Source organism: Culex pipiens, chromosome 1 (assembly GCF_016801865.2).
Source record: "Culex pipiens pallens isolate TS chromosome 1, TS_CPP_V2, whole genome shotgun sequence".
Lineage (NCBI taxonomy): Eukaryota > Metazoa > Arthropoda > Insecta > Diptera > Culicidae > Culex > Culex pipiens.
In genome coordinates this window covers 64,082,885-64,108,788 of record NC_068937.1, presented here as the reverse complement: position 1 = coordinate 64,108,788, position 25,904 = coordinate 64,082,885, and the positions used below count along the sequence as shown (strand labels likewise).

At 39.0% G+C, this 25,904-nt stretch overlaps 1 protein-coding gene, 1 long non-coding RNA gene and 1 pseudogene across 2 annotated transcripts in view; all 3 read left to right on the top strand.

Annotated features, from left to right (window-relative positions):
* Window positions 1-4,679: 4,679 nt before the first annotated feature.
* On the top strand, window positions 4,680-6,669 carry LOC120426176 (histone-lysine N-methyltransferase SETD1-like). The gene is made up of 2 exons (XM_052711116.1): window positions 4,680-6,340; window positions 6,410-6,669. Exons 1-2 carry the CDS (start codon window positions 5,927-5,929, stop codon window positions 6,548-6,550), a joined length of 555 nt encoding a protein of 184 aa, XP_052567076.1. The 5' UTR covers window positions 4,680-5,926; the 3' UTR covers window positions 6,551-6,669.
* Window positions 5,116-5,903, top strand: LOC128093848 (26S proteasome non-ATPase regulatory subunit 1-like; annotated as a pseudogene).
* An 8,103-nt stretch (window positions 6,670-14,772) lies between the features above and the next one.
* The window catches only part of LOC120426167 (uncharacterized), a 54,223-nt gene continuing 43,091 nt past the window's right edge, over window positions 14,773-25,904 (top strand). Inside the window, exons 1-2 of the long non-coding RNA XR_005606654.2 lie at window positions 14,773-14,929; window positions 15,044-15,287. This is a non-coding gene — a long non-coding RNA (uncharacterized LOC120426167). The remainder of the gene's footprint in view (window positions 14,930-15,043; window positions 15,288-25,904) is intronic.

Below are 25,904 nucleotides of genomic sequence, written 5' to 3'. Positions count from 1 at the left end.
AATAAATTTAACCTAAATTAACTTAATTTAACTTAACTTACGATAAATAAATTTAAATTTAGATAAAATACGTTAAATTAAGTTGAATTATGTTAAAATGAGTTGAATTACATAAAATTTAGCTAAAAAAGAAACTAAGATAAACTAATTTTATTGAACATAGTTTAACTTCCAATAACTCAATTTAACTTAGGTTATTTAAATTCAGCTTTACTTTACTTAATTTAGCTTTATTAAACTGAAATAACCCTTATTTAGCTAAATTTAGCTCAATTAATCTTTATTTAAATTAATTTAACTCAATTTTACTCAATTTAACAGAATTAAACTTAATTAATCTATTCAGAACTTAATTTTGCTTAATTTATCTTTATTTAACTTAATTTACATTAATTCACAATTTATCTGTAGTTAACTTAATTTATCTCAATTTAAATTTTACTAAATTTAAATCTATTTAACAAAAAAATAATAATTTAATTTAACGTATTTTATCTCAATTTAACCTTATTTATCGTGAGTTAACTTAATTTTAATTATTTAAACTTTATCAAACTTTATTTATATTACTTTAGCTTAATTTAACTTAATTCAACTTAATTAAACTCAATTTAAATTACTTTATCTTAACTAATCCTTTTGTATCTTTATGTAAATTAATATATCTGAATTTAACATAATTGAACTTAATTTAACTTTTAACATTGAATGTAGTTGAATTTAGTAAAAATTTTAAAGTTAAGTTGCATTTAGTTAAAATAAGTTAAATTGAGTTGAATTGCGTTAATTAGGTTCAAATAATTTAAATTAAGATAAAATAAGTTAAACGAAGGTAAATTTAGTTTAATAAAAATAAATCAAGTTAAATAAAGATAAATTCAGTTCAATTTAGTTAAATTTTTGACAGTCAAAATCAAATTAAGTTTTAATAAAGTTGAATTATTTAACTTAATTTATCTTAATTCAACTCAATTTGTCTTTATTTTACTTAATTTATCCTAATTTAACTTAATTTAACTTAATTTATCTAAATTTAACTAAATTTAACTTAATTTAACTTAAAATCATTACAATTCAGATGAATTAAGTTGAAAAAAATAAATAAACTAAGTTAAATTAAGTCCAACTAAGAAAAATAAGTAAATTAAAGATAAATTCAGTAAAATTCAGTAAGTTAATTTTTGTTAAATTAAGTAAAATTAAGTTTAATTCAGTAAAATTGAATTAAATTAAGTAAAATTAAGTAAAATTAAGTTAAATTAAATTAAATTAAGTAAAATTAAGTAAAATTAAGTTAAATTCAGTTAAATTTAATTAAATTAAGTTAAATTAAGTCAAATTAAGTCAAATTATGGTAAATTAAAGTTTACTTATTTTTCTTAGTTGGACTTAATTTAACTTAGTTTATTTATTTTTTTCAACTTAATTCATCTGAATTGTAATGATTTTCACTTAATTACCGTAATTCAATTTAATTTTACTGAATTTACCATTATTTAAATTATTTTTACTTAATGTATCTGTTTTTTACTTAATTTACCTGTATTTGACTTAATTCAATGTAATTCAACTTAATTTACTATAGTTTATGTAAATTTAACTTAATTTACCTTTATTTCACTTAATTTAACTAAATTAAACTTAATTTAACTTAATTTAACCTAATTCAACTTAATTTATCTTAATTTAACTTAATTTAACTTAATTTAACTTAATTTAACTTAATTTAACTTAATTTAACTTAATTTAACTTAATTTAACTTAATTTAACTTAATTTAACTTAATTTAACTTAATTTAACTTAATTTAACTTAATTTAACTTAATTTAACTTAATTTAACTTAATTTAACTTAATTTAACTTAATTTAACTTAATTTAACTTAATTTAACTTAATTTGACTTAATTTAACTTAATTTAACTTAATTTAACTTAATTTAACTTAATTTAACTTCATTTTACTTCATTTAACTTCATTTAAATTCATTTAACTTAATTTAGCTTTATTTAACTGTTTAACTACAATAATTTTACTAAATTTAGCTTTATTTAACTTATTTCTCTTAATTGGACTTAATATAACTTCGTTTATTTTTTTTTCAACATAATTCATCTGAATTGTAATGATTCTAACTCAATTAACGTAATTCAACTTAATTTAACTGAATTTACCATTATTTAACTTATTTTTACTAAATGTATCTGTTTTTAACTTAATTTATCTGTATTTAACTTAATTCAACGTAATTCAACTTAACTTACTATAGTTCATGTAAATTTATCTTAATTTAACTTAATTTAACTTATTTTTACTTAATTTAACTTAATTTAATTTTACTTAGATTAAGTCAATTTACCATAATTTGACTTAATTTTACTTTTTTTAACTTAATTTAACTTACTTTGACTTAATTTAACTTAATTTATCTGAATTTAACTTTATTTAACTTATTTCTCTAAATTTGACTTAATTTATCTGTATTTGACTTAATTCAACGTAATTGAACTTAACTTACCTTAGTTTATGTAAATTTATCTTCATTTACTTTTATTTAACTTAATTTTACTTATTTTATCTTTAGTTAACTTAATTAATCTCAATTCAGCTCAATTTGTCTTTATTTAACTTAATTTAACCTAATTTGACTTATTTTAATGAATCGAACTTTATTTAACTTATTTCTATAAATTGGACTTTACTTAACTTAGTTTATCTTTTTTCAACTTAATTCATCTGAATTGAAATGATTTAAACTTAATTAACGTAATTCAACTAAATTTAACTGAATTAACCTTTATTTAATTGTATTTTACTTAATGTATCTGCATTTAACTTCATTCAACGTAATTTAACTTAATTTAACTAATTTCAACTTAATTTTACTAAGTTCTTCATAATTTAACTAAATTTAACTTTATTAAACTAATGTTAACTAAATTTATCTAAATTTATTTGAATTTAACTAAGTTCAACTAAATATACCTTTACCTCACTAATTTCAACAAATTTAGCCATTAGAACCAATAAGACCACTTGAAAGTCATTTAATCATACTAACCAAACTTATATTTATCTTAGCATGTAAAATTAGATTAAGTTTTTGTTGATTTCATAAGATTTTTTTTCAATAAAATGAAAATCTGGTGTGTTTTTATGTCAACCAATTTTTATTTATCACCGTAACCTGTAATCCGAAATGAAAAAAAGAAGAAGAAGCACCCCCCAAAATGCGGCCCGTTCCGCTCCCGTTTTTTAGCCCGTTATTGTGGACAAAATGTGCCCAAAAGCGTGCCACAGACGGGCGTAACACATCGGCCAAAATACGTAACGCCCGCCTAAATGTTGCATTCTGGCCCGCAATGGGCCACAACGAGGGGAAAAAGCGTGCTGAAAATCGGGCCCGCTTTCAGGCAAAACGTCCCCGCTTTTTGGCCGTTTTCCGCCCATTTTTCTATGTGGGAAAAGCATGACGTTTACGAGTCGTTACGACCCTGCGGCTCAAGGCTGTATATCATAGGTACTCGCGATCTTGGTTTGCATTAGTGTGAGTTCACCACTCCGTGCCACGAAAACCATGCCTGCGGCTGAGCTTGTTTATCAGTACAGTATATTCGAGATCAAGGTACAGAATTGTTGATGGTTTGAGTCATGGATGGAAATTAGAACGTTTCTACACAGTAACGGAAGTTTACACTTTGACAAGTCCGATATTTTTCTTAGACTCGATTTTTTTGTGTAAACCCAAATAATTTTGTTATGTTCTTGTAGTTGAACTTAATAAGTCGTGTGAAAATAGGAAAGGCTCGATCAACAAATGACGTAGCCTTTTTTGCGAGAATTTTAGTATGCTGTTCTAGTATTTCCATTTTTTGTCTGGTAATTCACCATATTTTAAAAAATATTTCCCAAATCAAGAAAAAATCAGTTCACCCAAAGTTCAGCACACTAATTTCAGTTAGCGGGATGGTAACATTAGGTATGAACAGAATATTGCATCCCGCACTGATAGGAGTTATATTGGACGTTTAAAAACAGCAACATTTTAAAATAGGATTTCTAAACTTGAAACAAACCAGTTACCGTACACAATAAAAACAATTAAAAATGAGATCTTTGGAAAATAGATTTTTTTTTTCAACGTACTTATTCTGAAGGATTATTCAAAGTGTCAAACTAAATTATAAATCGATTTTAGCTACTTACAAAATTTAAAAAAAAATAAAAAGTTCTAAATGCAATTTGGTATTAATCAACCAACCAAAAAAAAATGGTTAAAAAAGTGTTAAATGCTCAAACTTATACCTAAAGCAATTGGTTAAATATACCAATTTGGATTTGTAAACAATTAGTCTATCCTTATCATGTTAAATCAAACAAGCCGTACAAAGCCTTAATGACTCATTGACACTGTTTTGATAGCAATCTAGAGTTAAAAAAATGATCCAATAAACAAAATTTATTTCTATATGCTCTTTTTCAAGAAACCGCCTTGAGTGAGGGATATTCAAAAACACCCAAAGAGCAAAAAAGTGAAAATTCTGTTTATTGGACTTTAAAAAAAATATTGAAATGCAAAATCCACTGCTTGTTAACAAATCTCCATTGGCCCAATTGGGTTGTATTGCTCTAATCACATTTTTTATATTAAATAATTCAAATATTTTCCCACATCAAAATTTTCATGTACTAGAACAGCGATTCTCAACCTTCTTCTAGGCCGGTATCCCCTGCCATGTAAATCAAGTAGGCCCGGTACCCCCGTTGAGAATCGCTGTCTAGGGGGGTGCCACTTAGGTTCCGGCAGGTTTCTCGGGTTAGAAACCGCTTGATCGGCTCCAAACCCTCCAAACGCTCCGAAACTCGCTCCGAATCCGATCTGGAACTATGAACGTTTTGAGGTACCGTGTACACGCTGTCAAACTTTGATTTGTAAAACAAAACAAACGTCGTGTTTTTGTTTTCATTGCAAAAAGTCTCGAAATCGGATTATTTCTGCGCGTGTCCGCGAAATGTTGGAGTCGGTTCCGGCAGATTGTGAGAAGGTTTGCTGAATAAGTTGGGATTAAATGTAGCAAGTGTTGTGCAGAATCGATGGGAAAAGGGCGCGCTGAGAAAATGACGAGGGAAGTGCTGGAAGTCTGGACGGATTTGGCAGCGATGTTCTCGTCTATGGTTTACTACCATTTGAGATTGTTTGGACACGATAATCGTCAAGTGCATCGATTACAAGCAGTTGGCGATCGAGCTGGAGGAGAATCCGGCCAAAGTGAAGTCGATCAACAGTTTAGGCAGGCGTTGGGGATTACACTGCAGACGCAACGGATGGACGTGGTGGAGTCTTCGCTTCTGAAGGAGTACGTAATTACCGGGATGTTGGCGTATGTTTCCAGTTAAAGTTAGGTTTAGAAAACAGAATTATATTCCTTCCCGCAGGTCACCTTGAGCCTCATCCAGAACCGCTTCATCCACAACACGGTGCTGTGCTGCCTGGTTTGCCTGTACAGCAGTCTGGGCGTTCCTGTTCGCGTCTCATCTTCCTAGAAGACCCGCTGGCCGTCGCCAAAATGCTCGACATCCAAGGGTGGTGTGTACCAGATCGCGTTCAATCTGTCCGAAACGGCAACCCAACAGTTTCTGCCCAAATTCCCATGGAGGTTCAACAGCAGCAGTAGCCGACTGCGACTGAGGTCGCGCCAGTCGTCCCCGCCCAGCGATCTAAAGGTCGACCAAAGAAAGACCCGAACGCCCCCAAGGCCAAGTACAAGAAGGACAAAGCAGCTGCGGCGGCAGCAGCTACGCTACAAACCATTGCCGCCGCGGCAGCCACTTTTTCGCAGCAGCAGGCCCTGCTTCCGTTCGCCGCAGGTCAGCAGCGGTTCACGTTCATGCCTGTGCCCAAGTACCCAAGCGGGATATCCGGACACAGATGTCCATGCTGTACAATTTCCTGACGCGCGGGTTTGACGCCGAGGACGATCAGTACATCCGGCAAAGCTACGAACTGATGCTCGGTGATGACACCGACATCAAGCAGCACTCGATGGGGTCGGTGCGAACGCAAAGCATCTGCAAGATAGACCCGCGGGAAAAGGCCAAATACAAGTACCTCCATCTGTGCGGTACGGCAGCCGGAAACCACCTGAAGAACATCGAAACGACCAAGGCCGTCACCAAGATGCAGGTGGGCCAGGTGGTCCGCCCGTCGGTGACGGATCTGCGCGAGACCAAATACGAAGCGATCGGCATCAGCAGCACGTACCTGTTCCGGATCGACATGGAGACCATCATCGACGCAACCAAGTGCGGCAACCTGGCCCGGTTCCTCAACCACAGTTGCAATGTGAGAAGATTCTGCATAGTTGAGTTCTGATTACGTTTCTAATCCTTTTCAATTCTCTTTCCTTCACAGCCCAACTGCTACACCAAGGTCAACACGATCGAGTCGGAGAAGAAGATTGTGATCTACTCGAAGCAGCCGATCGGCGTCAACGAGGAGATCACGTACGACTACAAGGTCCCGCTCGAGGACGAGAATATTTCATTTTATTGAGTGCGCAATTCTTGTTAAATACAGTTATTTTTTTGTAAGATGACAAATATAATGTGTTAATATATTAAAGGCTATACAAAAAAACCTTTCCAAACCCAGCATTACAAAATGTTCACTAAAATTGTACACACTTTTATAATTGGCCTGATCGATTTGCTCTCAATCAGCAAGAATCTTCTCAATAATCAAGATTTTCTAAGTAATTTAAAAACGCTGTTATTCCCTGCCTCTAACCACCCACTTCCACTAAATAAACGCGAGAAAAAAAAAGACACTTTAACATTAAAATCACCGTGCCCGCCTCCCCCATTGGTAGCTCCCGTGATGTGCCCCAAACTACGGGTCCGTTCCGTGTCACGAGTCACGACATCTACGCCCACGCCGCCACCACCACCAGTGTACTCCCTCGTCGGAGGAGGTAGTTGTGCACTGCTGGGTTCTGTTCTATAGCTGTGGTCGTTGTCGTCGCCAAGGCCATGCTGTCACCACTGCCCTTACCGCCCCTACGCGTCTTGTGCATTCCGAGTGCCCAGGCCGAGATTCTGGTTCAGCATCATGTACCGTTGGTGCAGTGGATCGAGCTGGTTCATAACTGAGGGTAGGGTGAAGGGACAACTGGGGAGGCAGAAGGCGAGGCCGACGAAGCTACCGGGTTGATGGATTTGTCCGACCAGTCTGCGGCTAGCCCTCGGTACCTAGATGGCAGGTTAGGGTAAGCGTTTGCCGAGTCCGGCTGGACCGAGCACGTTCGCCGTTTTCAGCGAAATGGCCCATGGCATTGGCGTTATCAGAGCCAGCGTTCGCCAACGATGACTACCCGTCGGACTGTTAGTTGCTAGAAGAACTTGGCGGTTGGCTTGACTTCATGCCCGAGTTCGACTGGAATCCTTGATGGGCCGGTTTAGGTTGCTGTTGCTAGAGTTGCGGTTTGCTGTTGCAGCAGTTCTGCGGATTTTGTTTCTTCTTGCGTCCTCTTTTTGGCTTGTCCACGGGAGGCGCTGGAGGTTGACCCAAAGGTACGTTCAGTGGAGATTTTACTGGGGTTGATGGTGGTAATTTCCGCCATTCGCCGCCGCTCCTTCAGGTCTTCGGTATTAGCGGCCGCCGCGAAGAGGTAGAATGCTATGTGATTAACACAAACTCTTGCTGAAGTTCGCACCTGGCTTCGCTCGCTGGTGAATAAAAGACGGATTGTTCCGGAGTTGAATCATTACGTCGGAACAGAAAGCGTTGCTTTTGGATGTCAGCTCTGGAAAGGGAAAGAATTCATCATGAAAGGTAAGGTTTAATTATTTGTTGATCGCTATCGAGAGGACAACTTTCAACCGGATAAAAGGTTCATCAGCTCCTTTTCAATAGCCAACATTTTATATGAATCATTCATTGATTCATGTGATTGCTTCAACGGCGCCAACAGTTTTGGTTCATTCCAAGCATAGGGAAACGGGATGGATCCTCTGCGGACATTCCTTCCTACAGGATGCGATCCGCTTTCTGCTCTACCAGACTCGCCTTTGCTTCGCCGAGACCTGCCTCTCTTTCAAACTTTCCACTCGGTGCTCTCGATTCCTTCGGTACTTGCTCACGGTAGAGCATCTCCCATTGTGCGTAAACGTAAACAACTCTTTCATATGCGCGCTTTTAAAATCGCTTTTTTCAAGTGTAAAACTAACCGTTTTTCTTCGCGAGTACTATTTTGGTGCAAACTAGTGAAGGATTTAACAGGACACTGTGATAGATAGGTGTAATTTACGCGATAAAGTGATTTCGTGTCGTTTAATTACACATCACAACTTGCGAGTGTCTCCCAACGATACACTCTTTCTCGCTCCCTCACGCACCCGGACCCGCTATAGTATTTTTCGCTTCCAAACAACAACAATCCAACGCATCGAAATGACAAAATCGAGCAATTGCGACGCAGATGTTTGCCTTGGCAAAGCGGCCAATCGCTCGCCTCGCGTTCGATGCGAATTCTGTTCAGCCAGCTTGCATATAAAATGTGCTAATCTGGACAATACCGTCGTTAAACCACTACGGGATTCCACCGGCGTTTGCTGGTTGTGTTCGAAATGCCGTGACCCTGTAAAACGGAAAGCAACATCTAACAGCAACACCATGGATCTTATCCTACAACGGACAACATCGACGATGAAATTAGTTGGCGCCCTCCTGGATACAGTTCAGATCTTGAGCCAACTAACCAGGACCTTGTGCTCTCGACCCAACTGCAGTACCATCCGCCCACCTGTTCCTGACCTTGACACCGTAGCCGGAGGCAACGATCCTCTGAACTTCACCGAAATTTTCGAATCCGCCATGAATGGCGAGAAACGACCACGTTCGAGCAGTTTATCCAGACAATCATTATCGCAGCCGGAGAAAATCACGAGAGTTGACGTTTCAGTTAACCAAACTGCTGCTTCCAATATTACAGTCCCTCCCGTTTCAGACTCCAATGACCATCTCGCTGTTGACACGGAACAGTTTTGTTCTGACCCCCTCTTCGACGCGGCCTCCAAGGTTGCTCTAGAAGTTGCAGCCCTTGCGGCGGAGTTCTCCGCTGGATATTCTACTGCACCAACCGAGCAAACCAACCCACCCGCCTCGCCAAAAATCTTAGCGTCGCAAGTAGCCACCGCTCAGCAAGCCGCCGCTGCACAGCAACTTGCCACTGCACAACAAGCCGCCTCTGCTCAGCAACTCGCCACTGCCCAGCACGCCGCCACTGCTCAGCATGCCGCCTCTGCTCAGTATGCCGCCTCTGCTCAGCATGCCGCCTCTGCTCAGCAACTCGTCACTGCCCAGCACGCCGCCACTGCTCAGCATGCCGCCTCTGCTCTGTATGCCGCCACTGCCCAGCACGCCGCCTCTGCTCAGCAACTCGCCACTGCTCAGCATGCCGCCTCTGCTCAGCATGCCGCCTCTACTCAGCATGCCGCCTCTGCTCAGCATGCCGCCTCTGCTCAGCAACTCGCCCAGCAAGCCGCCGCCCAGCAGGCCGCAGCCCAGCAAGCCGCCGCCCAGCAAGCCGCCGCACAGCAAGCCGCCGCCCAGCAAGCCGCCGCCCGGCAAGCCGCCGCCCAGCAGGCCGCAGCCCAACAGGTCGCCGCCCAGCAAGCCGCCGCACAGCAGGCCGCAGCCCAGCATGCCGCCACACAGCAAGCCGCAGCCCAACAGGTCGCCGCCCAACAAGCCGCCGCCCAGCAGGCCGCCGCACAGCAGGCCGCAGCCCAGCAGGCCGCCGCACAGCAAGCCGCCGCCGAGCAGGTCGCCACCCAGCAGGCTTTACAAACTGCCGCCACTGCAAACGCTCAACAAACAGCCACTATCAATCTTGCAGTTGCCTCCGCAAGTGCATCCACCGATTCAACTCAGAAATGGTATTATGTTACACGTTTTCAACCACACGAAAAATCTGCCAATATCATCAGGTATATACAAAGCAAAACAAACTGTGACCCAGACCAGATAGTATGTAACAAGCTCGTAAGCAACAACAAATCAAACGGTAGGCCTTTGTCATTTTTGTCGTTCAAAATAACCGTGCCAGATTCGATTGAAACCATTGTAAACACACACACTTTTTGGCCTGATGGCGTAACTATTCAACCGTTCACGGAAAACCGCACGCGTGCAATCGCCAGTACCAAATCCAAATCTAACGGCCCTCCTCGTACACGATCGACCGTTCCCTCTCGAGATCGAGATGTCCTACCAAGTGCAGTACCGAACACACGAAATACCAATCTACCACCCTTCCACGGCCAGACTCCTTTTCCATCGGGCTTCCGCTTGCCGCATCCTCCGTTGCCACCATACCTGACACCATTCCCGATGATACCGCAGTACCAGTTGTACCCAAACCTACGGAACGAGTTAAGGTCCCTCCAGCCCTAGAAACGAATCTGCTCCTTTTTTACCAGAACATTGGTGGCTTAAACACTACAATCGCTCAGCACTCACTCGCCATTTCTGATGCATCTTACGATATGTACGCCTTTACTGAAACGTGGCTGACAGCTGACACTCTATCCAGTCAGCTTTTCGGCCCCGAATACGAAGTGTTCCGTTCCGATCGCACCTCTGTCAATAGCGATAAAATGTCAGGGGGTGGTGTTCTACTTGCTATTCGATCCGCTCTGAAGCCACGCCAGCTGTTTCCACCAAATTGTTCAATTCCCGAACAGGTCTGGGTCAATGTTCCACTTGCTACATCAACGCTGTTCATTTGTGTAGTTTATATCCCCCCGAAACGTGACAATGATCGGCCTCTGATCGAACAACACAGAGATTCCCTGGCCTGGGTGACATCCATGATGAAAATTAACGATAGTGTTATGATCATTGGTGATTTTAATTTTCCTGCTCTCCGCTGGACGCGTAGTCCGACAAACAAGCTCATACCGAACCTCGCCATTACTCCAACGAATCAGCTTAAACTGGATGTTTTGGACGACTACTCTGTAGCTAACTTGAAACAGTTGAATGATATCCCCAACATCTCTAACAACGTGCTAGATCTATGTTTCGTTAGCTCTGACACACCGACTTGCTGTAGTCTCCTGCCTGCTCCACAGCCGCTTGTAAAAATAGATCGTTTCCACTCTCCCCTACTGGTATCAATTTCATGTAAAATTCATGCCTTTCGAGCTTCAAGCTGCAGCTTTTTCCACGATTTTAACAACGCTGACTTTGCTGGTATGTGTGTCTACCTGAACAACATCAACTGGAACGATTTGCTGCATAACCTCGACGCGAATGGAGCCGCCGAAACTCTGATGAACATCTTACGTCAAGCAATCGACACGTTCGTGCCCAGGAAGGAGCGACAACCCGCTAGATATCCACCATGGACAAACGAGCGCCTACGGATCTTAAAGACAGCAAAACGGGCTGCGCTTAGGAAGTACTCAAAACATCCAACCGACCGCTGGAGAAACTTTTTCTGGGCAGCTAGTAACCGATACAGCCACCTGAACAATCGGTTATACCATCAGCACCTACACTCCATCCAGAATCGCTTGAAACGGGACCCCAAGAAATTCTGGAACCACGTCAACGAGCAGAGGAAAGAATCCGGCCTACCAACCGTGATGGTTCGTGATGACACCGAAGCGACGAACCCGGAGGATATCTGCGATTTATTCCGCTCCCAGTTCAGCAGTGTTTTCAACGACGAGATCGTAGACGACGCGATCATCTCTAAGGCTGCCAACAACGTCCCAGCTCGCCCTCCGATTGGACAACATCCGTTCGTGAATCCTGATGCGGTCCGCCGAGCTTGCTTGCGCCTGAAAGGATCTACAAGTTGTGGTCCAGATGGCGTTCCCGCCCTAGTGCTGAAGAAATGTGGGGACAGCTTAGCAGCACCATTGTCTCTCTTGTTCAACCTCTCGCTTCGTACTGGTGTGTTCCCGTCTTGTTGGAAGAAATCTTTCGTTCTCCCGGTACACAAGAAGGGGCCAAAACGTGATGTTCGCAACTATCGTGGCATCGCCGCTCTTTGCGCAACAAGTAAATTGTTTGAGCAGATTGTTTTGGACTTCATCAAGTTCCAGTGCTCCAGCTACATTGCGCAGGAGCAACACGGGTTCATGGCTAAACGATCCACCAGTTCCAACCTAGTGGCATACACCTCCTTTATCCTGCGGACCATGCAACATCGAAAGCAGATCGATGCCTTATACACGGACCTGTCTGCGGCTTTTGACAAATTGAATCACCGTATAGCTGTGGCAAAACTGGAGCGTCTGGGATTTGGTGGTTCGCTTCTTGACTGGCTAAGGTCCTATCTCGCTGGTCGAACGATGCGCGTCAAGATCGGTGATGTTGTTTCTGCTGCTTTCGCTGTATTTTCAGGCGTACCCCAAGGAAGCCATCTTGGTCCATTCATTTTTTTGCTCTATATGAACGATGTACATCTACTTTTGAAGTGCCACAAGCTGTCTTATGCTGACGACATAAAGCTGTATGCCGTCATCGAAACGCGTAGTGACGCATTGTTCCGGCAGGACCAGCTTAACATCTTCGCTAACTGGTGCATGGACAACAGGATGTTGTTGAACGCTTCCAAATGCGCTGTAATCACTTTCACTCGGAAACGCTCCGCTATTGCATTCGACTACAAACTTACTAACACACTCTTGTCAAGGACATCTTGCGTTAAGGATCTCGGCGTAATGCTAGATAGCAAATTAACATTTTCTGATCACCTAGCATACACCACAGCGAAGGCTTCAAAAACACTAGGGTTTATTTTTAGAATCGCTAAAAAATTTCGCCAAATAAGCTGCCTTAAGGCATTGTACTGTTCCCTTGTCCGTTCCACTTTGGAGTACTGCTCGGTTGTGTGGTCGCCCTTTTATCAGAACAGTATCCAGCGGATCGAGTCTGTTCAACGGAAATTTGTTCGTTATGCACAACGGCACGTTTTATGGGCCGACCCGTTGAATCCTCCATGTTACGTCGAGCGCTGCAAAATTTTACAACTTGACCTTCTCTCTACTCGACGTGATGTGGCTAAAGTAACATTCGTTACCGACCTTCTCCAGTCCTCAATCGATTGCCCATCAGTTTTGGAACTCATCGACTTCAACATACGCCGGCGCACTCTCCGCACCCACTACTTTCTGAGGGTTCCCCGAGCACTTACGAATTACGGACATCATGAGCCACTATCCAGCATGTGTCGTATTTTCAATTCCTGTTCTGACTTTTTTGATTTCTCTCTCCCTCGCAACACTATCAAAAATCGAGTCCTCAATCATCTTAGGAATTTCCCAGTTAACTCAATCCGAATTCTGAAACGGAATCTAATTAGAATCGTATACAAATTCCGTTTCAAACGCAACAACCGGTTCCGTGTTCGAACCGGTTGTTGCGTTTGAAACGGAATTTGTGTACGATTCTAATTAGATTCCGTTTCAGAATTCGGGTTGATCTGACTGGGTTGTAGCGAAGATCTGTGATATTATTTTTAAGGAAAGTGACATAAATGTTAATCGTTAATTGTAATAATTGTTAGATTTAAGTATGCTCGTCTTGTATCATTGGAGTTTGTAAACTTGTTGATGCGTTAAGACGAGGTGGTTTTGTGCCTCTCTGAGAGAGTGTCCTCTGACACAACTCAAAAGGGCTTTTCCCCACCTCCAAATAAAAAACAAAACAAAACAAATAAAACACGGTAGATTCCGGAAATGCCCTGGAGGGGACACCGCTACCAAGATCGAACCAAAGAGGAAATCATTCCCCGAAACAGCTGCCATAGAAATTCCTCCTCGGGAACCATGACAATAAACACTGGCTAATCCGCGATTATCGCAAGCAACTCTTCGTAGACCGGACCGTGCTACATAGTTCCTTCCGCGAACCTAATAGCGTTCGGAAAAAAACATCCTTTTCTCCGCGACCACGTTTGATAGTAGAAACAAGACATAAACAAACAGCTTGAAGTTTCAAAACGTCAAAATCTGCACTCTCAAAAAAGTTACCCATATCTTGTTTAAAAGTTGGATCGGGTCTGAAAGATCTGAAGCCGATCCAAATCCGCTCCGAAAACCTTAAGTGGCACCCCCCTAGATCGCTGTACTAGAGTTATACAAATATTAATTGCAAAGTTAAATTGGTGGAACTTTAGAAAACGTATGAAAGAGTGGGAACCTTGAATTGCAAAAAGTCAAGCGTGACCCGATTGATCCACACAGGCAGAAACTAAATAAAGGGGTAAAAAATAAGATATTCCAACAAATAAAAAAAAAAAAAAAAAACGATAATTTTTAAAATGTTTTTGACAAAGAATTGCAGCATCACGCGAATACCTTAGGTAGGCCATAGAATTTAAGACTCTACGAAAACAAATCTAATCAAAAATCTTTAATTATTGATTATTTTACTTAGGACAAAAGAATCAGCGTAGGACAGCAGTCGACAAACTGCGTTAGGTAATAAAAGAACGCTCCCCAACCACTTACCTTTATATAACACCGCATTGATTCGCCAGCACTGCGACGATTCCAGTCACAGGGGCACACACCTGATTGAAATGTTTACATGCACTGTAACTGAAAATCGCACTTTGCTCACTCTTGCTGAGTTCGTTTTCGCACTTTTTCATACGATTTTTTCAGTTCGACTGCGATTACACAAAAAAGTGTTATCGTAGTTGAACTGAAAAAATCGTATGAAAAAGTGCGAAAACGAACTCAGCAAAGTGTGATTTTCAGTTACAGTGTGCATCAGTTGAATCAAACTGTCAAAATTTATTTACGTCGTCGTTGATCGTCGAAAAAGGTAGAAAAAGTTTGCTCTTTTTGTTTGGATTTTGGAATGCACCTAAAATTTGTGAAAATCAAAAAATATCTTAATATTTCATCAACTGTAAGTACATAATGCACTCGATCAAACTATTTCTACCGGAAAAGAAACCTTCCGGAACTGAATCGGCAAAGATTGCCGGCAAATGTCAGTTACAACATATTTTTTATGTTTCAGCGAACGAGACGTGTCTGGATCAAGAAATCTCTTCCAATCTTAGCCATGTTCCCGTTCCTGCTCCTTCCCTTCACTCTCGTTCAGCAGAGGTACAAGTGGGCAGCGGCTTTCTTCGGGTCTCCAAGTAACCCGCCAAGGGTGTTCGTGGCCATTTGTGGATGTCCTTTCGATTTAGATGCTGCTGTCCCTGGCGGAAGTTGGAGGTAGTGTAAATACGTTGGGGGTCTGGCCGTAGCACCTTGAGGTAAGGCTGCTTTCCGTGGAGTTGAACTGGAGAGGCGGTGACATTCCACAAGCAAAACTGGGTTCGCCCCTAGAGGACGAGGCTTTCTCTGAATGAAATAGGTCCTGCTTCCGGTTGGGAAAGTTTACTCCAGGGCAGGTTGCGAGTACAAATGCTTTTGGTAGAATCATAAACAAACAATTTGTATTATTGTTGACGATCTTCAAATGTAATGTTTGAAAACAAAACTTACATTTTTCGTCCCTGATTCGACCATAGAATCCCATGGTTTTGACAGCGGTTACGGAAGCGATGATTTTTTAACTAACATTCAAACGAAAACCTTTTCAGTCAAAAATTGGCAGTTCTTCCGAATCCTCCATAAGCCGCACTTAAAAACAACAAACAATAATAATAACAAACAACAAAAACTTGCTTTAGATTGTTTGATCTTAGATTTTCAACAATAACATCAAAATTGATGATATTACTCTTGCCTGACTTGCCCTCAACTGTAAATGACTAGTTTGTTTTGCTTTAAGCTGTCATCCGCTGCAATCGTAAAAAAAAAATGAAATTTACATGATTTTTTGCATTACGATAGATTCGAATTTTACATGCTTTCATGAATTCAAATTTTGCGGGAATTGGTAAACAAAAATTCATTCACATGAAATTTGGCCATTACGTTGGATTAGAGTTTACATAATAGTTCTTTAAATGGAGTTTGGCTGTTTACAACGGTTTTGAATTTTACATTAAGCGAGTTTACGTTTGAAACACGGTTTACGTGTCGGGTAAATTTACATTTTTTTCTGTGTACGGTCTGCCTCGTCCTGCACGGGGAAGGGAATACAAGACGTTTCTTTGACTATTTGAAGATTTGCTTGTCCAACTCACGAATCGGTGTCAGCACCAGTTCCAAAGGGTACTGCTTGCGACGGTTGAAGGACCGATTTGAGCTTGCGCTGCAAGTTGCGGAGGATATCGCGATCATTCATACCTCCGATCCAGGTACAAATCAAACTCGTCATCGTCCAGGGACTTCGTCGTAAACGTCATCCTGACCACGGGCGGCAGCCTTCTTTGCGGCCACCTGGTTCTTGGCCTCGGCGTTTTTTCTTCGAAGAATCTGGAATGTCGAAAGAAACTTCAAACATCCTACTAGCGAAGTAAAAAAAATGGGACTCGCCTAAACATGTACCACTTGTCTCCGGTGCAGTGAATTTCAATCCAGTTTTCAATTTAATAACACTTATTTTTCAATCTTGTTATTTTTTAGAATCTTCAAGAACTTCAAGCACAGGCCGTTCATTAGCATTAGCATTAGCATTAGCATTAGCATTAGCATTTTAGGACGCCCTATCCACGGATGGCTCCACAACGCTTATCCCACTGTTTGGTCTGGTTGTGTTAGACCCTCATCCGGAACAATATTGTACGTTTCTCTCGAAGGTACACGCCGCGCGGCATTTCAGAATGTGCCGCAGACACTGTTGCCAGCGATTTTCTGCACTTTTGGTGCAATTAAAAACATTCTCGGCAACAATGCCATGCGATTCGAAGAAGAAGATCAACAAAAACAAAACGCACAGTATGGGATTTGACAGCGCGCATTTGCCGAAAGTGCGGCGCGTCGTTTCGAGGCTGGTTTGCCGCGTGTCTTTCTCGGGAATACGCGCAATAATCCAACACGGGAGATACCATGTCTTCATCTTTTGATGAGTGTGTAATACAGCCCAGGGCATAAGGGGGTCCTCGCCGGGTCCAAGCTATCCTTTGGGGAACGGAAGGAATGTTAGTAAACACCTATCTAACGTGCGCAAGGATCCCTGCGTCACCTTAGTGGTATAGCTGTTTGTAGGGCGGTTTTGGACTCAATGTTAGTAGAAAGCTAGGACCCTAGGATATACCTCGGAAGGTATTGCGGGTGAGTCATAAGGGTTAATTTGTGTGTGTTAGGCAGCAAACTGCATTATTAAGCGTTTGATTATTAAACCTCTTCAGCCGGCAAAAGAGGGTTTAAATTTGTAGTTATTTTGTTGATTACCTTTAAAACTAAAACTAGACTTGGTTGAAGTAACCCGAAAATATGAAACGTTGCAGAGTTTAGGAGGTTCAGCTCTCAGTTACCCTCATAAAATAGAAGAATTAATTGTGCACCATTTGGTGCGTTAGCGTTTGAATATTAGAAGTTGTCGATCAGAATTTATTGTGTTATTATATTTAAATAAAGCCTCTAATGACCAGGGATATTATTGTATGAATTCATTTTAAACTAAAACGACCGGCGAAATTTTCGAAATTATAATCGCGTCTTCCCTACTTGGAGATTGTTTTGTTTCTTCTTTATAAACACGATGAAGATTTTAAGGTGAAAACCGAACGAATAAAATATTATCAACATAAAAAAAGGGAATTAAAAACCTGACTAAACGGTTCACTAACTCACGAAAAATATTATACGACACGAAAACGAAAAGCAAAATCTTAAAAAAAGTATTTTTTAGCTAAATATACCTATAACTATCAGAAGAAACCGAATACACCCTTACCAAAAATCATGATTTTTTGAGTTCCAAATCCCACTTTTCATATGATTTTTTGAGTTCAGGTACTACAACCATAAAAATGGTTATATGGGTTGAACTGAAAAAATCGTATGAAAAGTGGGATTTGGAACTCAAAAAGTCATGATTTTTGGTAAGGGTGTACAAGTTCGTAAACACAAAATAACGACAAAGGACAAAAGCATGAAACGAACTCACCAAATTGCAGATATGAAGATGCCCAGTTAACTCAATCCGAATTCTGAAACGGAATCTAATTAGAATCGTATACAAATTCCGTTTCAAACGCAACAACCGGTTCCGTGTTCGAACCGGTTGTTGCGTTTGAAACGGAATTTGTGTACGATTCTAATTAGATTCCGTTTCAGAATTCGGATTGATTTGACTGGGTGATATCCAACGGCGTCGAAAATGGGGGTTAGGGGGCGATTCAAACTGCCCCTCAAGTGACCCCCCAAATGTAGCTAGAAATCAGAGCCCACGATGACATTCATTCGGCAGCACGCGTGGATCACTCCCCAACGGCAACATTAGCCGCCAGCGATTTGGTTAATTCCATCTGTACAACATTTGCCATTCAGTTTGCAAAAGGCTATATCCTGGCAACACTGTAGAGCTACACTTCTCACGTTGATCGTCACTCAGTGAGAGTCACCCACTTTGGTACTCAATGATTCCATTCAATCAAAAAAAAAAAAAAAAAAAAAAAAACTCCTACACTTGATCGTTTTTCCATCACGCACACCAACAATGATTTCGACCCCGAGGTGTGCCCTAATGAGTCAAAAATCGACGATTTTCGGAGAAAATTCACTAAAAGCACTGACAACTCAACAACCAGAACAAACAGCAGAGTCTCGGACCAGCAAGCCATAATATCATCAAGCACAGGCCGTTCATCAATGCCAAATGCATTCGATGTGGTGAAGAATATCACTAAGAACAACATGGAATCATCAGGTGAGTAGATTTGGCTGTGGCATATGGATCATTTCCGTTTTTTCACTAACTACAACTGTTGCACTAAAATGGTATGAAAATGAAAAAATTGGTATGTCTTGTGCAAATACCAGCGACCAAGATGTGCTCTTGGTTGCCCAGTATAAGATGGTGAAATACCATGAAATCATACCAAAATCATGTATGTGGAAGACCACAGAAATACCAAAATCTGATTATCCAAGTGCGCAAGAATGAGCATGAGCATGAGCAGTGTTGACTGCCAATGAGCTGCTACTCCGTTATTGACAGATCAGCTGAAGTTAAACAATGAATCAAAAATGATCAGTGGGAGCCAACCATCCGTTCACTGTTTAACCTCTGAAGATCTCTACTTTATTACACAGCAAAAAATCCGATGGTAAAATCGCATGCGAAAGCATGCACATCACCTTCGTCAAAATAAACATTTAATATTACACACTGCATGTACATATTTTGCAAACACAAAAAAAAAGTTGCAACCGACGGGATTCAAACCCAGCACCAACAGTAAGGACTGGCGCCTTAGCCCACTCGGCCATCAGACCGATGAAAAGCTGTAAGGATAAACGCATATATGAGCTTGACATTTCGGTCAGGTAGGTTTCCCATACTGATGGGCTACATATTTCAGGGTGTAAAATTACATTAAATTGCATAAAATAATGCAATATTTATTTTACACCCAGGCCTTTTACACGCAGCTGGATTACCACTTTTTTAGCTGTGTAGTCAATACCGGCGCCCTCCCAAGAAGCCTGCAGTTGAACGAAAGGGAGGAATGTTAGTCCGATAGTTTAAGTTGCAGACTCATCAAGCACACAGTTTTTCGCTATATACTTGTTGATACCGCTTGAGACCGTTGAATCCACAGCATCTCCTTCAAGCATCACGTGATTATTTTTTTTTTTGGGTTAGTAGGATAAGGTATTGGCTTTTCGATGCCTCCCGAGCTACGATGCTATGGGGAGGACTTTCATAACAGACCCGTCGGCGAGCCTTCCGAGCAACGATGCTATGGGAAGGTCTTTCTGGTTAACACACAAAATCACTCACTCACAATTATTTCACTCCACTATTAATTAATCCAAAATGTCAGTGCGTCTTTCGATCATTATATAGAAATGGCTTTTTCACCATAAAAAATAAAACCTTATTCGAAAAAATTATACACATTTTACACGACGCCGTGCCTTCCGATCAACGATGATATAGGAAGGGCTTTGAAAATCACAAAACAATTAATTAAGATCACAAAAAAAAATCACAAAAAAACACCAATTACTCAACGAAAATTACTCTCAAGACACAAATAATTCAGTAAGGCATCCTATTATTCGATTACCACAATCACTCACCCCATACGAACAGCGACACAAAAGCACACAAAAAAATTAACCTGCATAATCACGACTTCGCGTCCCCACTTCCAGCGCACCAATGATGCTATTATTCGATTACCACAATCACTCACCCCATACGAACAGCGACACAAAAGCACACACAAAAATTAACCTGCATAATCACGACTTCGCGTCCCCACTTCCAGCGCACCAATGATGCTATTATTCGATTACCACAATCACTCACCCCATACGAATAGCGACACAAAAGCACACAAAAAATTAACCTGCATAATCACGACTTAGCGTCCCCACTTCCAGCGCACCAATGATGCTATTATTCGATTACCACAATCACTCACCCCATACGAACAGCGACACAAAAGCACACAAAAAAATTAAACTGCATAATCACGACTTCGCGTCCCCACTTCCAGCGCACCAATGATGCTATTATTCGATTACCACAATCACTCACCCCATACGAACAGCGACACAAAAGCACACAAAAAAATTAACCTGCATAATCACGACTTCGCGTCCCCACTTCCAGCGCACCAATGATGCTATTATTCGATTACCACAATCACTCACCCCATACGAACAGCGACACAAAAGCACACAAAAAAATTAACCTGCATAATAACGACTTCGCGTCCCCACATCCAGCGCACCAATGATGCTATTATTCGATTACCACAATCACTCACCCCATACGAACAGCGACACAAAAGCACACAAAAAAATTAACCTGCATAATCACGACTTCGCGTCCCCACTTCCAGCGCACCAATGATGCTATTATTCGATTACCACAATCACTCACCCCATACGAACAGCGACACAAAAGCACACAAAAAAATTAACCTGCATAATCACGACTTCGCGTCCCCACTTCCAGCGCACCAATGATGCTATTATTCGATTACCACAATCACTCACCCCATACGAACAGCGACACAAAAGCACACAAAAAAATTAACCTGCATAATCACGACTTCGCGTCCCCACTTCCAGCGCACCAATGATGCTATTATTCGATTACCACAATCACTCACCCCATACGAACAGCGACACAAAAGCACACAAAAAAATTAACCTGCATAATCACGACTTCGCGTCCCCACTTCCAGCGCACCAATGATGCTATTATTCGATTACCACAATCACTCACCCCATACGAACAGCGACACAAAAGCACACAAAAAAATTAACCTGCATAATCACGACTTCGCGTCCCCACTTCCAGCGCACCAATGATGCTATTATTCGATTACCACAATCACTCAGTCTATTCACGCCAGGTTACACATGACGCCATTTTGGATTTTTCCGGTGCCAATATTTAGAGAATAATTAGTGCTATTTAGTGCTCCAAGGGCAGATTTAGTGCTCTTCAAATTTCCATACAAACTCCCATACAAAATATTGACACTCACGCCAGGTTACACATGCCGCCATTTTGGATTTTTTTTGGGGTCAATATTTAGAGAATAATTAGTGCTATTTAGTGCTCCAAGGGCAGATTTAGTGCTCTTCAAATTTCCATACAAACTTCCATACAAAATATTGACACTCACGCCAGGTTACACATGCCGCCATTTTGGATTTTTTTTGGGTCAAAATTTAGAGAAAAATTAGTGCTATTTAGTGCTCCAAGGGCAGATTTAGTGCTCTTCAAATTTCCATACAAACTCCCATACAAAATATTGACACTCACGCCAGGTTACACATGCCGCCATTTTGGATTTTTCCGGCGCCAATATTTAGAGAATAATTAGTGCTATTTAGTGCTCCAAGGGCAGATTTAGTGCTCTTCAAATTTCCATACAAACTTCCATACAAAATATTGACACTCACGCCAGGTTACACATGCCGCCATTTTGGATTTTTTTTGGGGTCAAAATTTAGAGAAAAATTAGTGCTATTTAGTGCTCCAAGGGCAGATTTAGTGCTCTTCAAATTTCCATACAAACTCCCATACAAAATATTGACACTCACGCCAGGTTACACATGCCGCCATTTTGGATTTTTCCGGCGCCAATATTTAGAGAATAATTAGTGCTATTTAGTGCTTCAAGGCCAGATTTAGTGCTATTCAAATTTCCATACAAACTTCCATACAAAATATTGACACTCACGCCTAGTTACACATGCAGCCATTTTGGATTTTTTTGGGCCATTTTAATTTTTTTTGGGTAAAAATTTAGAGAAAAATAAGTGCTATTAAGTGCTCCAAGGGCAGATTAAGTGCTCTTCAAATTTCCATACAAACTCCCATACCAAATATTGACACTCACGCCAGGTTACACATGCCGCCATTTTGGATTTTTTGAGGTCAGAATTTAAAGAAAAAATAGTGCTATTTAGTACTCCAAGAGCAGATTTAGTGCTGTTCAAATTTCCATACAAACTCCCATACAAAATATTGACACTCACGCCAGGTTACACATGCCGCCATTTTGGATTTTTTTAGGTCAGAATTTAGAGAAAAAATAGTGCTATTTAGTGCTCCAAGGGCAGATTTAGTGCTCTACAAATTTCCATACAAAATTTTGACTGGGTTACACATGGCATCATTTTGAATTTATTGGGATCAAAATTTAGAGAAAAAAGAGATCTATTGAGTGCTCCAAAGCAGAATAAGTGCTCTTAAATTTTCCTTACAAACTTCATGATAAATTTCTAAATAAAGTTTTATTTGGAAACTTTTAATTAGTTTCAATAAACAAAAAAACAATAATATTCAATAGCAGGTGATGAGCTGCAGGCATGCAATTCCAAATATACTTTGATTATGAACAAAATTAATAATTTTTTAACTAGTATGCATTAGTGCTCTGGCTGGTGATAAGCAATAGACATGAAATTGAAAATATACTTTGATAATAAACAATATTAATGATTTTTCAACTTGTATGAATTAGTGCTCTGGCTGGTGATGAGCAATAGACAGAAAATTGAAAATATACTTTAATTATGACCTAAATTAATGATTTTTCAACTTGTATGAAGTAGCGCTCTGGCTGGTGATGAGCAATAGACATGAATTTGAAAATATACTTTGATAATAACCAGTATTAATGATTTTTCAACTTGTATGAATTAGTGCTCTGACTGGTGATGAGCAATAGACAGAAAATTGAAAATATACTTTAATTATGACCTAAATTAATGATTTTTCAACTTGTATGAATTAGTGCTCTAGCTGGTGATGAGCAATAGACATGAATTTGAAAATATACTTTGATAATAAACAATATTAATGATTTTTCAACTTGTATTAATTAGTGCTCTGGCTGATGATGAGCAATAGACAGAAAATTGAAAATATACTTTAATTATGACCTAAATTAATGATTTTTCAACTTGTATGAATTAGCGCTCTGGCTGGTGATGAGCAATAGACATGAATTTGAAAATATACTTTGATAATAACCAGTATTAATGATTTTTCAACTTGTATGAATTAGTGCTCTGACTGGTGATGAGCAATAGACTTGAATTTGAAAATATACTTTAATTTAACCTAAATTAATGATTTTTCAACTTGTATGAATTAGCGCTCTGGCTGGTGATGAGCAATAGACATGAATTTGAAAATATACTTTGATAATAACCAGTATTAATGATTTTTCAACTTGTATGAATTAGTGCTCTGACTGGTGATGAGCAATAGACAGAAAATTGAAAATATACTTTAATTATGACCTAAATTAATGATTTTTCAACTTGTATGAATTAGTGCTCTAGCTGGTGATGAGCAATAGACATGAATTTGAAAATATACTTTGATAATAAACAATATTAATGATTTTTCAACTTGTATTAATTAGTGCTCTGGCTGATGATGAGCAATAGACAGAAAATTGAAAATATACTTTAATTATGACCTAAATTAATGATTTTTCAACTTGTATGAATTAGCGCTCTGGCTGGTGATGAGCAATAGACATGAATTTGAAAATATACTTTGATAATAACCAGTATTAATGATTTTTCAACTTGTATGAATTAGTGCTCTGACTGGTGATGAGCAATAGACAGAAAATTGAAAATATACTTTAATTATGACCTAAATTAATGATTTTTCAACTTGTATGAATTAGTGCTCTAGCTGGTGATGAGCAATAGACATGAATTTGAAAATATACTTTGATATTAAACAATATTAATGATTTTTCAACTTGTATTAATTAGTGCTCTGGCTGATGATGAGCAATAGACAGAAAATTGAAAATATACTTTAATTATGACCTAAATTAATGATTTTTCAACTTGTATGAATTAGCGCTCTGGCTGGTGATGAGCAATAGACATGAATTTGAAAATATACTTTGATAATAACCAGTATTAATGATTTTTCAACTTGTATGAATTAGTGCTCTGACTGGTGATGAGCAATAGACAGAAAATTGAAAATATACTTTAATTATGACCTAAATTAATGATTTTTCAACTTGTATGAATTAGTGCTCTAGCTGGTGATGAGCAATAGACATGAATTTGAAAATATACTTTGATATTAAACAATATTAATGATTTTTCAACTTGTATTAATTAGTGCTCTGGCTGATGATGAGCAATAGACAGAAAATTGAAAATATACTTTAATTATGACCTAAATTAATGATTTTTCAACTTGTATGAATTAGCGCTCTGGCTGGTGATGAGCAATAGACATGAATTTGAAAATATACTTTGATAATAACCAGTATTAATGATTTTTCAACTTGTATGAATTAGTGCTCTGGCTGGTGATGAGCAATAGACATGAAATTGAAAATATACTTTAATTATGACCTAAATTAATGATTTTTCAACTTGTATGAATTAGTGCTCTGGCTGGTGATGAGCAATAGACATGAATTTGAAAATATACTTTGATAATAACCAGTATTAATGATTTTTCAACTTGTATGAATTAGTGCTCTGACTGGTGATGAGCAATAGACAGAAAATTGAAAATATACTTTAATTATGACCTAAATTAATGATTTTTCAACTTGTATGAATTAGTGCTCTGGCTGGTGATGAGCAATAGACATGAATTTGAAAATATACTTTGATAATAAACAATATTAATGATTTTTCAACTTGTATTAATTAGTGCTCTGGCTGGTGATGAGCAATAGACAGAAAATTGAAAATATACTTTAATTATGACCTAAATTAATGATTTTTCAACTTGTATGAATTAGCGCTCTGGCTGGTGATGAGCAATAGACATGAATTTGAAAATATACTTTGATAATAACCAGTATTAATGATTTTTCAACTTGTATGAATTAGTGCTCTGACTGGTGATGAGCAATAGACAGAAAATTGAAAATATACTTTAATTATGACCTAAATTAATGATTTTTCAACTTGTATGAATTAGTGCTCTAGCTGGTGATGAGCAATAGACATGAATTTGAAAATATACTTTGATATTAAACAATATTAATGATTTTTCAACTTGTATTAATTAGTGCTCTGGCTGATGATGAGCAATAGACAGAAAATTGAAAATATACTTTAATTATGACCTAAATTAATGATTTTTCAACTTGTATGAATTAGCGCTCTGGCTGGTGATGAGCAATAGACATGAATTTGAAAATATACTTTGATAATAACCAGTATTAATGATTTTTCAACTTGTATGAATTAGTGCTCTGACTGGTGATGAGCAATAGACATGAAATTGAAAATATACTTTAATTATGACCTAAATTAATGATTTTTCAACTTGTATGAAT